This window comes from Cherax quadricarinatus, chromosome 46 (assembly GCF_038502225.1).
Source record: "Cherax quadricarinatus isolate ZL_2023a chromosome 46, ASM3850222v1, whole genome shotgun sequence".
Taxonomy (NCBI): domain Eukaryota; kingdom Metazoa; phylum Arthropoda; class Malacostraca; order Decapoda; family Parastacidae; genus Cherax; species Cherax quadricarinatus.
This window is the reverse complement of record NC_091337.1, coordinates 10,949,808-10,965,762: the sequence shown is the minus strand read 5'-3', so window position 1 is coordinate 10,965,762 and position 15,955 is coordinate 10,949,808. Positions and strand designations below refer to the sequence as shown.

At 40.0% G+C, this 15,955-nt stretch overlaps 1 protein-coding gene across 3 annotated transcripts in view; it reads right to left on the bottom strand.

The window, feature by feature from the left end:
- LOC128696689 (ATP-dependent translocase ABCB1) overlaps positions 1 to 15,955 on the bottom strand; it is a 232,444-nt gene that overhangs the window by 76,249 nt on the left and 140,240 nt on the right. For all 3 annotated transcript variants that reach the window (XM_070094505.1, XM_070094507.1, XM_070094508.1), the window contains exon 10: positions 13,728 to 13,905. In XM_070094505.1, coding sequence (XP_069950606.1) covers positions 13,728 to 13,905 — 178 coding nt within the window. The remainder of the gene's footprint in view (positions 1 to 13,727; positions 13,906 to 15,955) is intronic.

Sequence of the window (15,955 nt, the reverse complement as noted above, 5' to 3'; positions counted from 1 at the left end):
TACAGTGTTTTCGGTGGTGTTTCTGGAAAATAAGTGACCATGGGCCCCAAGAAAGCTTCTAGTGCCAACCCTGTGGTAAAAAGGGTGAGAATTAGTATGGAAATTAAGAAAGATTTTGAAGGGTTTGGGGCTAACCCTGAGATGCCTATGCCAGTTGTGGAATCCATTGTGCCTACTTCAAAGATTAAGGAAATGTGTGCAGAGTGGTTTGAACTGCAAACCTTTATAGATGAAAATCACCCTGACACAGCTGTTGCAAGCCGTGCTTGTGACTATTTCAATGACAATGTTATGGCCCATTTTAGGAAAGTCTTGAAGAAACGGGAGGTACAGAGCTCTATGGACAGATTTGTTGTGCGACAGAGGTCCAGTGACTCTGAAGCTGGTCCTAGTGGCATTAAAAGAAGAAGGGAAGTAACCCCAGAAAAGGACTTGCTACCTCAAGTCCTAATGGAAGGGGATTCCCCTTCTAAACAGTAAGAAGATAATGCTCTCCCCTCCTCCCATCCCATCAATCATCACCAGATCTTCAATAAAAGTAAGTGTCATGTAATTGTGCATGCCTTTTTCAGTTTGTGTGTATTAAAATTAACATTTCATGTGGTAAAAAAAATTTTTTTTCATACTTTTGGGCGTCTTGCACGGATTAATTTTATTTCCATTATTTCTTATGGGGAAAATTAATTCGCATAACGATTATTTCGCATAACGATGAGCCCTCTTGCACGGATTAAAATCGTTAACCGGGGGTCCACTGTATAATACACTACTGTATAAACATTTAAAAATATATTAAAAATGTTATAAATTGTGCAAAGATGACATTAAAACAATATCAAAGATGGTTGACACAAACCCACTACCATTATACGTAGTATGCTCCTCACGTAGCGACAAAATTTTTTACCAACGTACTCTTAGGAACAGAACTCCATCGTTAAGTGAGGAGAGGCTGTATACTATACTGAAAGTCAAACAATACATACAGGTCTCCCTCAACATTCATGTTTTCAACTTTCACGGGCTTCACACATTCGCGAATTCCCAACCGCCAAATTCCCAGCCACCAAATTCCCAGCCGCCAAATCATATTTAAGTTTCCCACCACCTGTGAGTCCCTACAACCCTCCCTCCGACCCCTGCAACTGGCAGCCAGCCTTCCCACCGCTCAGTGTGGTGAGTGTTTTGTTTGTTCATTATTTGCTATTAAACTACAGTATAAATAATGTAAACCCATTCATGACTGCATATTGGAATGGCTATTCGGACAGGTATTAGACGGTGACATGTGTTTACTCTCGAACACTGCAAAGAATTAAACATTTCTGCTACAGCTAATAATAACAATAGTAATAATATTTTTTTTTTTTTTTTTATTATCACACCGGCCGATTCCCACCAAGGCAGGGTGGCCCGAAAAAGAAAAACTTTCACCATCATTCACTCCATCACTGTCTTGCCAGAAGGGTGCTTTACACTACAGTTTTTAAACTGCAACATTAACACCCCTCCTTCAGAGTGCAGGCACTGTACTTCCCATCTCCAGGACTCAAGTCCGGCCTGCCGGTTTCCCTGAATCCCTTCATAAATGTTACTTTGCTCACACTCCAACAGCACGTCAAGTATTAAAAACCATTTGTCTCCATTCACTCCTATCAAACACGCTCACGCATGCCTGCTGGAAGTCCAAGCCCCTCGCACACAAAACCTCCTTTACCCCCTCCCTCCAACCCTTCCTAGGCCGACCCCTACCCCGCCTTCCTTCCACTACAGACTGATACACTCTTGAAGTTATTCTGTTTCGCTCCATTCTCTCTACATGTCCGAACCACCTCAACAACCCTTCCTCAGCCCTCTGGACAACAGTTTTGGTAATCCCGCACCTCCTCCTAACTTCCAAACTACGAATTCTCTGCATTATATTCACACCACACATTGCCCTCAGACATGACATCTCCACTGCCTCCAGCCTTCTCCTCGCTGCAACATTCATCACCCACGCTTCACACCCATATAAGAGCGTTGGTAAAACTATACTCTCATACATTCCCCTCTTTGCCTCCAAGGACAAAGTTCTTTGTCTCCACAGACTCCTAAGTGCACCACTCACTCTTTTTCCCTCATCAATTCTATGATTCACCTCATCTTTCATAGACCCATCCGCTGACACGTCCACTCCCAAATATCTGAATACGTTCACCTCCTCCATACTCTCTCCCTCCAATCTGATATTCAATCTTTCATCACCTAATCTTTTTGTTATCCTCATAACCTTACTCTTTCCTGTATTCACCTTTAATTTTCTTCTTTTGCACACCCTACCAAATTCATCCACCAATCTCTGCAACTTCTCTTCAGAATCTCCCAAGAGCACAGTGTCATCAGCAAAGAGCAGCTGTGACAACTCCCACTTTGTGTGTGATTCTTTATCTTTTAACTCCACGCCTCTTGCCAAGACCCTCGCATTTACTTCTCTTACAACCCCATCTATAAATATATTAAACAACCACGGTGACATCACACATCCTTGTCTAAGGCCTACTTTTACTGGGAAAAAATTTCCCTCTTTCCTACATACTCTAACTTGAGCCTCACTATCCTCGTAAAAACTCTTCACTGCTTTCAGTAACCTACCTCCTACACCATACACTTGCAACATCTGCCACATTGCCCCCCTATCCACCCTGTCATACGCCTTTTCCAAATCCATAAATGCCACAAAGACCTCTTTAGCCTTATCTAAATACTGTTCACTTATATGTTTCACTGTAAACACCTGGTCCACACACCCCCTACCTTTCCTAAAGCCTCCTTGTTCATCTGCTATCCTATTCTCCGTCTTACTCTTAATTCTTTCAATTATAACTCTACCATACACTTTACCAGGTACACTCAACAGACTTATCCCCCTATAATTTTTGCACTCTCTTTTATCCCCTTTGCCTTTATACAAAGGAACTATGCATGCTCTCTGCCAATCCCTAGGTACCTTACCCTCTTCCATACATTTATTAAATAATTGCACCAACCACTCCAAAACTATATCCCCACCTGCTTTTAACATTTCTATCTTTATCCCATCAATCCCGGCTGCCTTACCCCCTTTCATTTTACCTACTGCCTCACGAACTTCCCCCACACTCACAACTGGCTCTTCCTCACTCCTACAAGATGTTATTCCTCCTTGCCCTATACACGAAATCACAGCTTCCCTATCTTCATCAACATTTAACAATTCCTCAAAATATTCCTTCCATCTTCCCAATACCTCTAACTCTCCATTTAATAACTCTCCTCTTCTATTTTTAACTGACAAATCAATTTGTTCTCTAGGCTTTCTTAACTTGTTAATCTCACTCCAAAACTTTTTCTTATTTTCAACAAAATAATAATAATAATAATAATAATAATAATAATAATAATAATAATAATAATAATAATAATAATAATAATAAATATGATATAACTGAAGAAGGAAATTGTACAAAAATACGAGGGAGTGGTTGACACAGGAGGCCTGGTCTCAGACCGGGCCGCGGGGGCGTTGACCCCCGGAACTCTCTCCAGGTAAACTCCAGGTAAACATCGTCAGTGTGACTTTGTTTATGCTGGAGTGAACATTAGTCTCCCTGCTCTTCCAAACATTTCACATTTCATTGTGTTTGGTGCTTGTAGATTGAGTGTGACTGGAGTGGTAGAGGCAGTGATTAAGGCAATGGTATTTAATAACATACATGTTAATAATAATACATGTTATTAATTTTTTTTTTTTCAACAAGTCGGCCGTCTCCCAACGAGGCAGGGTGACCCAAAAAAGAAAGAAAATCCCCAAAAAGAAAATACTTTCATCATCATTCAACACTTTCACCACACTCACACATTATCACTGTTTTTGCAGAGGTGCTCAGAATACAACAGTTTAGAAGCATATACATATAAAGATACACAACATATCCCTCCAAACTGCCAATATCCCAAACCCCTCCTTTAAAGTGCAGGCATTGTACTTCCCATTTCCAGGACTCAAGTCCGACTATATGAAAATAACCGGTTTCCCTGAATCCCTTCACTAAATATTACCCTGCTCACATAAAAACTGACATAAAAACTGACGGTGACGACAACGAAATGGACTAAATATGACAAAAGAGGGACCGGCATTCAAGTACCAGACCTGCTGCCAGACGTGAACCAGACATGAAACGTTTTCCACTACAATGAAATAACTGACCTCCATATCAACTGCACCAGTGTTCAACGGGAAGACAACATGGCAGAAAACCTGATCAACTAAATCTCCAAGGAAATGACAGGTCTGTAGGACTTTTTTCTTCAGTGCCAAACGAGGGAAAGAATTGAGCATTTTAACATGGCTGACCGGCATCCAAACAGCCGCTACTGCCAGACGTACAACTAGCGAAGTGAAATTCTCATCTTTACTGACGTTCATCTGTTGACAGTAGCATCATATCTGTACCACCATCATATCACCTGTACCAGTGCTAACGAGAGGGAAACACAGGAGACATCGTCAAATCAACAGTACAAAACTCCAAGGTTATAGGTCGGATATCCCTCAGTGCCAGTCGTGGGAAAGAAGTGAATAGTTAAACAGTCAAGGTTAATGTTTTAGTAGCTGACCTATATTCAGCTGACCAGTGTACAGTGAGAGAATCATAGCAGAAAATGCCAAATATATCTATAAACTCAAGGAAAGTCAGGTTGTAGGTGGCGTTACTCCCCTCAGTGTTTTAAAAATGGCTGAGTCAGCAGAACAGGTCAGGCAGTCAACAACACCACACAACCCCCGATAAATGGAATTGAGGGGGATTTGGAAGGATACAACCATGGATTAAACCTTTCTGATCTACCAGAATGGAAAGGAGTTAGAAGTTAATTGGGGAAGCCAGACTGTGAAGTGAGATGGGAAGGGGAGTGTGTAATAAGGGGTTAACTGTAAGGGTTTTGTGAAGTAAAGGGAAAAGGGAGCAGTGAAGAGGGTTTTGAAGAGGAAATTTTACTAGTAATTCAGTGGTGATTGCTAAAGCAGATACTAAATGTACTAGGGACTGGAAAAGAGAAATGGCAGGCATTAGGGGGGGTACAGGCTGCCATAATTATATTTATATTTCTTCTTCAATTCCATGAAGAAAGAAATCAGTCATGGGGGCTGGAAAAGGTGAATGGAGTAACAGCGCCCTGGACAGTAAAAGCCCAACAGTTGCCATCCTACCAGAAAAGTAAATGTCACTATCGCCGCAAGGTATGGCAACACCGCATACCCAAACAAAAACAGTGGCACACAGCTCTTATTGTAGCGCTCTTAAGTGGTGATATCCAAATTAATCCAGGACCTCAAACTATTGTGCAGAGGCAAAACAGACAGATAAATGACGGCGATAATGACGGTCTAGTAGCTAGGAATGATAACCTTAACTCCATATGTAATGCATACATAGGTCAATGTGAGACAATACAGCCATTATTATCTCAAACACTACCAAACAGGTGCATACACTGTACTAAAGTACGCATGAAAAACAGAAAAGGCACCTTATGTAAAATGTGTAAGGGGTGGGTGCATGATGGATGTATGTACAATTATAGCAACGGTGCCAGAATTCATTTTGTGTGTAACAAATGCACTTTGGCACAGTTACCCTTTAGCAGTGATGACATTGATTTACCTAATTTTAATACAAATGACCCATTGCCATATATTGATGATTATGATTGTTTTATGAAAACAGGCCTTCACTTTATTCATGTCAATGCAAGATCACTTCTTCCTAAATTGGCAGAGATTAGGATTCTAGCTAACAAAATTAGGGCGGCAGTTATAACCATCTCTGAATCTTGGTTGGATGATACGGTGACTGACGACGAGGTTAAAATAGATGGTTACAATATAAAACGCTTAGATAGGAACAGAAAGGGTGGTGGAGTATGTGCCTACATTAGAAATGACTTAGCTTACAACCCAAGACCTGATTTAAATAACAATAAACTGGAGATTCTATGGTTTGAAGTGCTGCTTCCTAAGACTAAACCCATCTTAGTAGGAACTAGTTACCGCCCTCCTACCCAGGACCAGTTCTTAGAAGACTTTTCCAAAGTCTTGTCCGGAGTTGAAAACAATTGCGAGACAATAATACTGGGCGACTTCAATATCTGTTTTCAGCAGCAAAATAACGGGCTATGCAAAAGGTATAAGCAAATTCTAGGATTAAATAGTTACACTCAACTAATTAATACTCCAACCCGGATCACACAGTTCTCAGCCACCCTAATTGACCACATACTTTGTAACCACTCTGAGAACATTAGTCAGTCAGGCGTCATTACCACAGGTCTTAGTGATCATTTCATCATTTACTGCACCAGGAAAATCACTAGGGATAGGATAGGCCTACACAGGACAATAAAAATGAGGTCAACTAGAAACTACAGTAAAGAAACACTGGTAAATAGGCTACACAATTGTGACTGGACAGAGATAACAAGTTGCACGGACGTAAACGATGCCTGGGAAAAATTCAAAACAATGTTCACTACCATCCTTGATAATATTGCACCAGTTAAAGAGAGGATTAAACGAAGAACTGAACCCTGGATGAATACTGAGATATTAGATAATATGAAATTCAGAGACCAGCTGCTAAAAAGATTTAAAGCAAACAGACAGGATATTGCAGCACTAAATGAATTCCAAAGGGTGAGGAACAGAGTACAGAGACTTATAAAAGGAGCAAAGGCAAAGCAATACTGCTCAAAAATTGAAGAGTATAAGCATAACCCCAGAAAGCTCTGGCAACAACTAAAACAGTTGGGGTATAGCCATAAGCCAGTAGATAGGTCTAACATAGTACACTATCGATAATGAGGTATGCCACGAAACATCTAAGGTGGCAAATTGCTTTAATTCATACAACACATCTGTTGCATCAACACTAGTAAGTAAACTACCAGCTGCAGCAAATACCTTTAACACAGACTCTGATAAGTTTCAAACATACTATACCAATAAAGGGGTAATCCCAAACAGTTGTCAACTAGTAAGTGTATCTCATGACTTTATTCAAAAAGAACTAAGCAGGTTAAACCCAACTAAGAGCACAGGCCCTGATAACATCCCGTCTAAGTTCCTAAAAGATGGTGCTTCTGAACTGTCAATCCCTATTGCTCACATAATAAATCTATCAATCACCACTAATACCGTACCGGAGGGGTTCAAGGAGGCCAGAGTTACTCCTATCTTCAAGAAAAATAGTAGGTCTGATGTAAGCAACTATAGGCCTGTTAGTATACTCAGTATAATATCTAAAATTCTAGAGAGGGCGGTGTATTCTCAAGTACGTAGTTAAGTACCTTAATGACAACAACATTCTCCATAGCTATCAATCGGGCTTTAGAAGATCCTACTCAACCGACACCTCCCTTATTAATCTGATGGATTACCTGAGAACTGAAATGTCAAAGGGGAACCTCATAGGTATGGTAACCTTAGACCTGCAAAAGGCCTTCGATACTGTCAACCACAATATATTATGTAATAAACTTCAAGCTATCGGTATAGGTTCTGTAGACTGGTATAAGTCCTACCTTAGCAACAGGAGACAAATAGTCAAAATCAACAAAACAGAATCAGAACCCCTGCCGATAACATGTGGAGTTCCCCAAGGTAGTATTCTGGGTCCCTTATTATTCTTATGTTATGTCAATGATATGCCTATCAGTGTCAAGTGCAAACTCCTACTGTATGCAGATGACAGTGCTCTGTTAGTGTCAGGTAAAGACCCACAAGATATTGCTAATGTTTTAACACTGGAACTGGAGTCCTGCAGCAAATGGTTAGTAGACAACAAACTATCATTACACCTAGGGAAAACTGAAGCCATTCTCTTTGTCACGAAACATAAACTGAGAAGGGTAAATAATTTTAATGTTCAATGTAATGGGGAGCCCATCACTTTGGTTTCATCAGTAAAATATTTGGGAATCCCCTTTGACCCATGCATGTCAGGAGAATTGATAGGGAACAGTGTAGTAAAGAAAGCGAATGCCAGACTGAAGTTCCCGTACAGACAAGCACAGTGTCTACCTACTGAGGCTCGCAGGACCCTATGTCTAGCCCTTATACAATGCCATATGGATTACGCTTGCTCTTCTTGGTACTCTGCCTTGACAAAAAAACTGAAAGATAGACTGCAAATCACCCAGAACAAAATCGTAAGATTCATCCTGGACCTGGGACCAAGAGAACATGTAGGCCAGGATGAATTACAGCAGTTGGATGTGCTGAATGTTGAAGACAGAGTAAAACAACTGAAGCTAAATCATGTTTATAAAATTGCTCACAAACAATGTCCAGAATATCTTGCTGTCAATTTTGTCAAGGTTGGGAACCAAAGCAATCATAGTACTAGGGGGAGAGAGCACAACTTTGTAGTACCCACAGTCAGTGGCCAGGCTTCAAACACCTTTTATTGTACAGCAATAAAGGAATGGAACAGACTGCCCGCACATGTCAAAACCAGTCATAGCATGAACCAGTTCAAGAAGAGTGCCAAAAGGTGTTTGATGAATGTAGCTACAGAAAGGGAGGGGAATGATTTTCTATTTTTTTAGCTAACATACGTGTAAATTTTACCTTATTCCTAGTAATGACCCTCGTATTGTAGATAGTCTTAATGACCTTGGTGTAGTAGTCTTTTTAGTATGATAATAAGATGTTATCTTCATTGTAGAATAATAAGAAAATATTATAACCTTTATATTATAATAAGGTAAAAGGACCCCAATGGAAATAAGTCACTCTGTCTGACTTTTTTGGGTTATCCTAGGTTCTTTACACATATGCTGCTATGTATGATAATTCTATGTAACTGTATTTGTGTATACCTGAATAAACTTACTTACTTACTCACACTCCAACAGATCATCAGGTCCCAAGTATCATTCATCTCCATTCACGCCTATCTAACACGCTCATGCACGCTTGCTGGAAGTCCAAGCCCCTCACCCACAAAACCTCCTTTACCCCCTCTTTCCAACCCTTTCGAGGACGACCCCTACCCCTCCTTCCTTCCCCTATAGATTTATATGCTTTCCATGTCATTCTACTTTGATCCATTCTCTCTAAATGACCAAACCACCTCAACAACCCCTCTTCTGCCCTCTGACTAATGCTTTTATTAACTCCACACCTTTTCCTAATTTCCACACTCCGAATTTTCTACATAATATTTACACCACACATTGCCCTTAGACAGGACATCTCCACTGCCTCCAACCGTCTCCTCGCTGCTGCATTTACCACCCAAGCTTCACATCCATATAAGAGTGTTGGTACTACTATACTTTCATACATTCCCTTCTTTGCCTCCATAGATAACGTTTTTTGATTCCACATATACCTCAACGCACCACTCACCTTTTTTCCCTCATCAATTCTATGATTAACCTCATCCTTCATAAATCCATCCGCCGACACGTCAACTCCCAAGTATCTGAAAACATTCACTTCTTCCATACTCCTCCTCCCCAATTTGATATCCAATTTTTCTTTATCTAAATCATTTGATACCCTCATCACCTTACTCTTTTCTATGTTCACTTTCAACTTTCTACCTTTACACACATTCTCAAACTCATCCACTAACCTTTGCAATTTTTCTTTAGAATCTCCCATAAGCACAGTATCATCAGCAAAAAGTAACTGTGTCAATTCCCATTTTGAATTTGATTCCCCATAATTTAACCCCACCCCTCTCCCGAACACCCTAGCATTTACTTCTTTTACAACCCCATCTATAAATATATTAAACAACCATGGTGACATTACACATCCCTGTCTAAGACCTACTTTTACCGGGAAGTATTTTCCCTCTCTTCTACACACCCTAACCTGAGCCTCACTATCCTCATAAAAACTCTTAACAGCATTTAGTAACTTACCACCTATTCCATATACTTGCAACATCTGCCACATTGCTCCTCTATCCACTATCATAATATGTACTATTATTATTTATAACATATATGTTATTAAATACATACATGTTAATAATAATACATGTTATTAATAATAACATGTACTATTATTATTTATAACATATATGTTATTAAATACCACTGCCTCAACCACTGAATTATTGTGAAATGTTTGGAAGAGCAGGGAGACTAATGTTCACTCCAGCATAAACAAAGCCATACTGATGATGTGTCAACCACTCCCTCGTATTTTTGTACTATTTCCTTCTTCAATTATATCATATTTATTATTATTATTATTATTATTATTATTATTATTATTGTTATTATTAGCAATAGCAGAAATGTTCGATTCTTTGCTGTGTTCAAGAGTAAACACATGATGTCACCATCTAATACCTTTCCTAATAGCCATTCCAATATGCAGTCATGAATGGGTTTACATTATTTATTCTGTAGTTTAATAATAAATAATGAACAAACAAAACACTCACCACAATGAGTGGTGGGAAGGCTGGCTGCCAGTTGCGGGGGTCGGTGGGAGGGTAGTAGGGACTCGCAGTGGTGGAGGCATTGGTGGAGTCTGTGGTATTTAATAACATACATGTTATTAACATACATGTTATTAAATAACATACGTTATTAAAGCATAACATGTACAGTGGTCCCTCAATAATCGTTCGGCCTGAAAGTCGTCCATTTCGGAAATAGTCCTGTTTTTTCGTCAAAATATTGGCTCGGAAATGGTCCGGTAACTCGCTAATAGTCCTTCGTCCCGGACACGTATGCACAGTCTGAGCGGCCTCAAGCCGCCTCGGCCTTTCCATCCCAGCCAGTGTGGCATTGTTTACCAGTGAGCGACGGTCCCCTCACGTGCTCCAGTGAAATATTTCATAATATTTCATTTATTTTAGTGCTTGCAAGTTATTTAAGTGCTAAATAAGCTACCATGGCTCCAAAGAAAGCTCCTAGTGCCAAGCCTTTGGTAAAGAAGGTGAGAAATATATTGAACAATATGATAGTGGTGTACATGTGGGCGAACTGGCCAGGATGTATAACAAATCCCGTACAACCATATCTTCCATCATAGCCAAGAAAAAGGAAATCAAGGACGCTGTTGTTGCAAAGGGGGTAAATATGCTGACAAAAATGAGATCACCAGTACTGGAAGATGTTGAGAAGTTATTATTGGTGTGGATAAATGAGAAACAGTCTTATGACGTCACTTATTTGTGAAAAGGCTAGGCAGTTGCATGACGATTTGGTAAAGAAATTGCCTGCAACTAGTGATGATGTGAGTGAATTTAAGGCTAGCAAAGGCTGGTTTGAGAGATTTAAGAACCGTACTGGCATACACAGTGTGGTAAGGCATGGTGAGGCTGCCAGTTTGGACCACAAGGCGGCTGAAAAATATGTGCATGAATTCCAGTACATAAACAGTGAAGGACTGAAACCTGAACAAGTGTTCAATTGTGACAAAACAGGCCTCTTTTGGAAGAAAATGCCAAAGAGGACCTTCATTACACAAGAGGAAAAGGCAATGCCAGGACACAAGCCTATGAAAGACAGGCTGATGCTAATGTTCTGTGCTAATGCTAGTGGGGATTTCAAAGTGAAGCCGTTACTAGTGTACCATTCTGAAAATCCCAGAGTCTTCAGGAAAAACAATGTTATGAAGAGTAAATTGTGTGTGTTTTGGAAATCTAATAGTAAGGCATGGGTCACGAGGGAAATTTTTGTAGAGTGGTTCAACGAAGTGTTTGGCCCTAGTGTGAAGAATTACCTCCTGGAAAAGAAATTGGATCTCAAGTGCCTCCTAGTAATGGACAATGCACCTGCTCATCCTCCAAACTTGGATGACCTAATTCTGAAGGAGTTTGGGTTCATCACAGTAAAGTTCTTGCCCCCAAATACCACTCCTCTCCTCCAACCCATGGACCAGCAGGTCATTGCAAACTTTAAAAAATTCTACACCAAAGCAATGTTTGAAAGGTGCTTGAATGTGACCTCAGACACTAACTTGACCCTACGAGATTTTTGGAAAGAACATTTCAGTATTCTCCATTGTGTAAGCCTTATAGGTAAGGCTTGGGAGAGAGTGACTACCAGGACTTTGAACTCTGCTTGGAGAAAATTGTGGCCAGATTGTGTCCACAAGAGGGATTTTGAAGGGTTTGGGGCTGACCCTGATGAGCCTATGTCAGTTGTTAAATCCATTGTGGCACTGGGGGCTTCCATGGGGTTGGATGTGAGTTTGGAGGATGTGGAAGAGTTGGTGGAGGACCACAACAAAGAGCTAACCACTGAGGAGCTGCAAGAGCTTCAGCAGGAACAGCAACAGATGGCAGCTCTGAATCTTGCTGCAGAGGAGGAGGAAGAGAGATGGAGGAAGGTGCCTTCTTCAGAAATTAAGAAGATTTTTGAAATGTGGGGTAGGATGGAAAGATTTATGGAGAAACATCACCCAGAGAAGGATGTTGCAAGCCATATCGGCAACTTGCACAGTGACAGAGTCTTGGCCCATTTTAGGGAAGTTTTAAAGAGACGCCAGAAACAGAGCTCTTTGGACAGTTTTTTTGCGAGACAGGACTCCAGTGACTCTCAAGGTGGTCCTAGTGGCATTAAGAAACAGAGAAGAGAAGTAACCCCAGAAAAGCAATTGGTACCCAAGGTGTTGATGGAAGGGGATTCCCTTTCCAAACAGTAATTCATCCAGTCTCCTTCTCCAGTCTTCCATACACAAAGAAGAATTGCCAATGAAGGTAAGTGTTATTTTGTTAATGTTTAATTCATCATGTGCCACTGTATTGTTTATGTACTACATCTATATTTCATGTAAAAAAAAATTTTGTATTAATACTTCTGGGTGTCAGGAATGGATTAATTGAATTTACATTATTTCTTATGGGGAAAATTGATTCGTAAATCGTCCATTTCGATAATAGTCCCTTCCAGGAACGGATTACGGACGATTATTGAGGGACCACTGTATATATTTAGTACAATTTACGACGTTTTCATGTATTTTATGATTATTCATGGTTCAACAAGTTAAGGAAGCAGTATTGTAATATATTTCCCTACAATATATTGGGGCACCAAACATTCACGGTTTTTCAACATTCGCGAGGCTCTTGATCCCCTAACCCTTGCGAATGTTGAGGGAGACCTGTATACATATATATATGCGTGAGCGTGTTAGACAGGAGTGAATGGAGACGAATGGTACTTGGGACCTGACGATCTGTTGGAGTGTGAGCAGGGTAATATTTAGTGAAGGGATTCAAGGAAACCGGTTATTTTCATATAGTCGGATTTGAGTCCTGGAAATGGGAAGTACAATGCCTGCACTTTAAAAGGAGGGGTTTGGGATATTGGCAGTTTGGAGGGATATGTTGTGTATCTTTATACGTATGTGCTTCTAAACTGTTGCATTCTGAGCACCTCTGCAAAAACAGTGATAATGTGTGAGTGTGGTGAAAGTGTTGAATGATGATGAAAGCATTTTCTTTTTGGGGATTTTCTTTCTTTTTTTTGGGTCACCCTGCCTCGGTGGGAGACAGCCGACTTGTTGGGGGGAAAAAAAAAAAAAAAGAAGAAGAAAAAAAAAAACTTGTCAGGGAAGAAATGATTATAATTGCTGGAAGGCATATGTCAGAATTACCTGTATTTTTTGTATATGTACAGTACATATACATTAAAAAAAATATACATTATGTCTTTAAAAACCTTACCAATGATTCCCTCTACAGTGGGTGGTCTCTCTCCATCTGAACTTGTAGGATCAATGGTTGATTTCCTTTCGATTATATCGAAGATAGTACTAGCAGCTCCTCTGGCAACACTGAAGGCTTCTACATATGGTGCAGCCTGACCAACATTCATAGCTCCCATCAGAACACTGAAGAACACCTTGAATAAATGTAAAAAAAAAATTACAGACAAAACATGTATGCAAATTGTGTGTGTACGCTTATATTTACTAAAAATTATATACGTGTATAGTTTTATGCTTCCATATGTAACAAAACTATTATTCGAGAATTATATTATATTTGGTAGACAGCAACCACCCAGGGAAGTACTACCGTCCTGCCAGATGACTGTGAAACAAAAACCTGTAACTGTTTTGCATGATGGTAGGATTGCTGGTTTCTTTTTCTGTCTCATAAACACGCTAAGATAACAGGGATATCTTGCTACTCCTACTTACACTTTGGTCACACTTCACAGACACGCACATGCATATATATATATACATACATCTAGGTTTTTCTCCTTTTTCTAAATAACTCTTGTTCTTTTTTATTTCTTCTATTGTCCATGGGGAAGTGGAAAAGAATCTTTCCTCCGTAAGCCATGCGTGTCGTATGAGGCGACTAAAATGCCGGGAGCAATGGGCTAGTAACCCCTTCTCCTGTATACAATTACTAAAAAAGAGAAGAAGAAAAACTTTATAAAACTGGGTTGCTTAAATGTGCGTGGATGTAGTGCGGATGACAAGAAACAGATGATTGCTGATGTTATGAATGAAAAGAAGTTGGATGTCCTGGCCCTAAGCGAAACAAAGCTGAAGGGGGTAGGAGAGTTTCAGTGGGGGGAAATAAATGGGATTAAATCTGGAGTATCTGAGAGAGTTAGAGCAAAGGAAGGGGTAGCAGTAATGTTAAATGATCAGTTATGGAAGGAGAAAAGAGAATATGAATGTGTAAATTCAAGAATTATGTGGATTAAAGTAAAGGTTGGATGCGAGAAGTGGGTCATAATAAGCGTGTATGCACCTGGAGAAGAGAGGAATGCAGAGGAGAGAGAGAGATTTTGGGAGATGTTAAGTGAATGTATAGGAGCCTTTGAACCAAGTGAGAGAGTAATTGTGGTAGGGGACTTGAATGCTAAAGTAGGAGAAACTTTTAGAGAGGGTGTGGTAGGTAAGTTTGGGGTGCCAGGTGTAAATGATAATGGGAGCCCTTTGATTGAACTTTGTATAGAAAGGGGTTTAGTTATAGGTAATACATATTTTAAGAAAAAGAGGATAAATAAGTATACACGATATGATGTAGGGCGAAATGACAGTAGTTTGTTGGATTATGTATTGGTAGATAAAAGACTGTTGAGTAGACTTCAGGATGTACATGTTTATAGAGGGGCCACAGATATATCAGATCACTTTCTAGTTGTAGCTACACTGAGAGTAAAAGGTAGATGGGATACAAGGAGAATAGAAGCATCAGGGAAGAGAGAGGTGAAGGTTTATAAACTAAAAGAGGAGGCAGTTAGGGTAAGATATAAACAGCTATTGGAGGATAGATGGGCTAATGAGAGCATAGGCAATGGGGTCGAAGAGGTATGGGGTAGGTTTAAAAATGTAGTGTTAGAGTGTTCAGCAGAAGTTTGTGGTTACAGGAAAGTGGGTGCAGGAGGGAAGAGGAGCGATTGGTGGAATGATGATGTAAAGAGAGTAGTAAGGGAGAAAAAGTTAGCATATGAGAAGTTTTTACAAAGTAGAAGTGATGCAAGGAGGGAAGAGTATATGGAGAAAAAGAGAGAGGTTAAGAGAGTGGTGAAGCAATGTAAAAAGAGAGCAAATGAGAGAGTGGGTGAGATGTTATCAACAAATTTTGTTGAAAATAAGAAAAAGTTTTGGAGTGAGATTAACAAGTTAAGAAAGCCTAGAGAACAAATTGATTTGTCAGTTAAAAATAGGAGAGGAGAGTTATTAAATGGAGAGTTAGAGGTATTGGGAAGATGGAAGGAATATTTTGAGGAATTGTTAAATGTTGATGAAGATAGGGAAGCTGTGATTTCGTGTATAGGGCAAGGAGGAATAACATCTTGTAGGAGTGAGGAAGAGCCAGTTGTGAGTGTGGGGGAAGTTCGTGAGGCAGTAGGTAAAATGAAAGGGGGTAAGGCAGCCGGGATTGATGGGATAAAGATAGAAATGTTAAAAGCAGGTGGGGATATA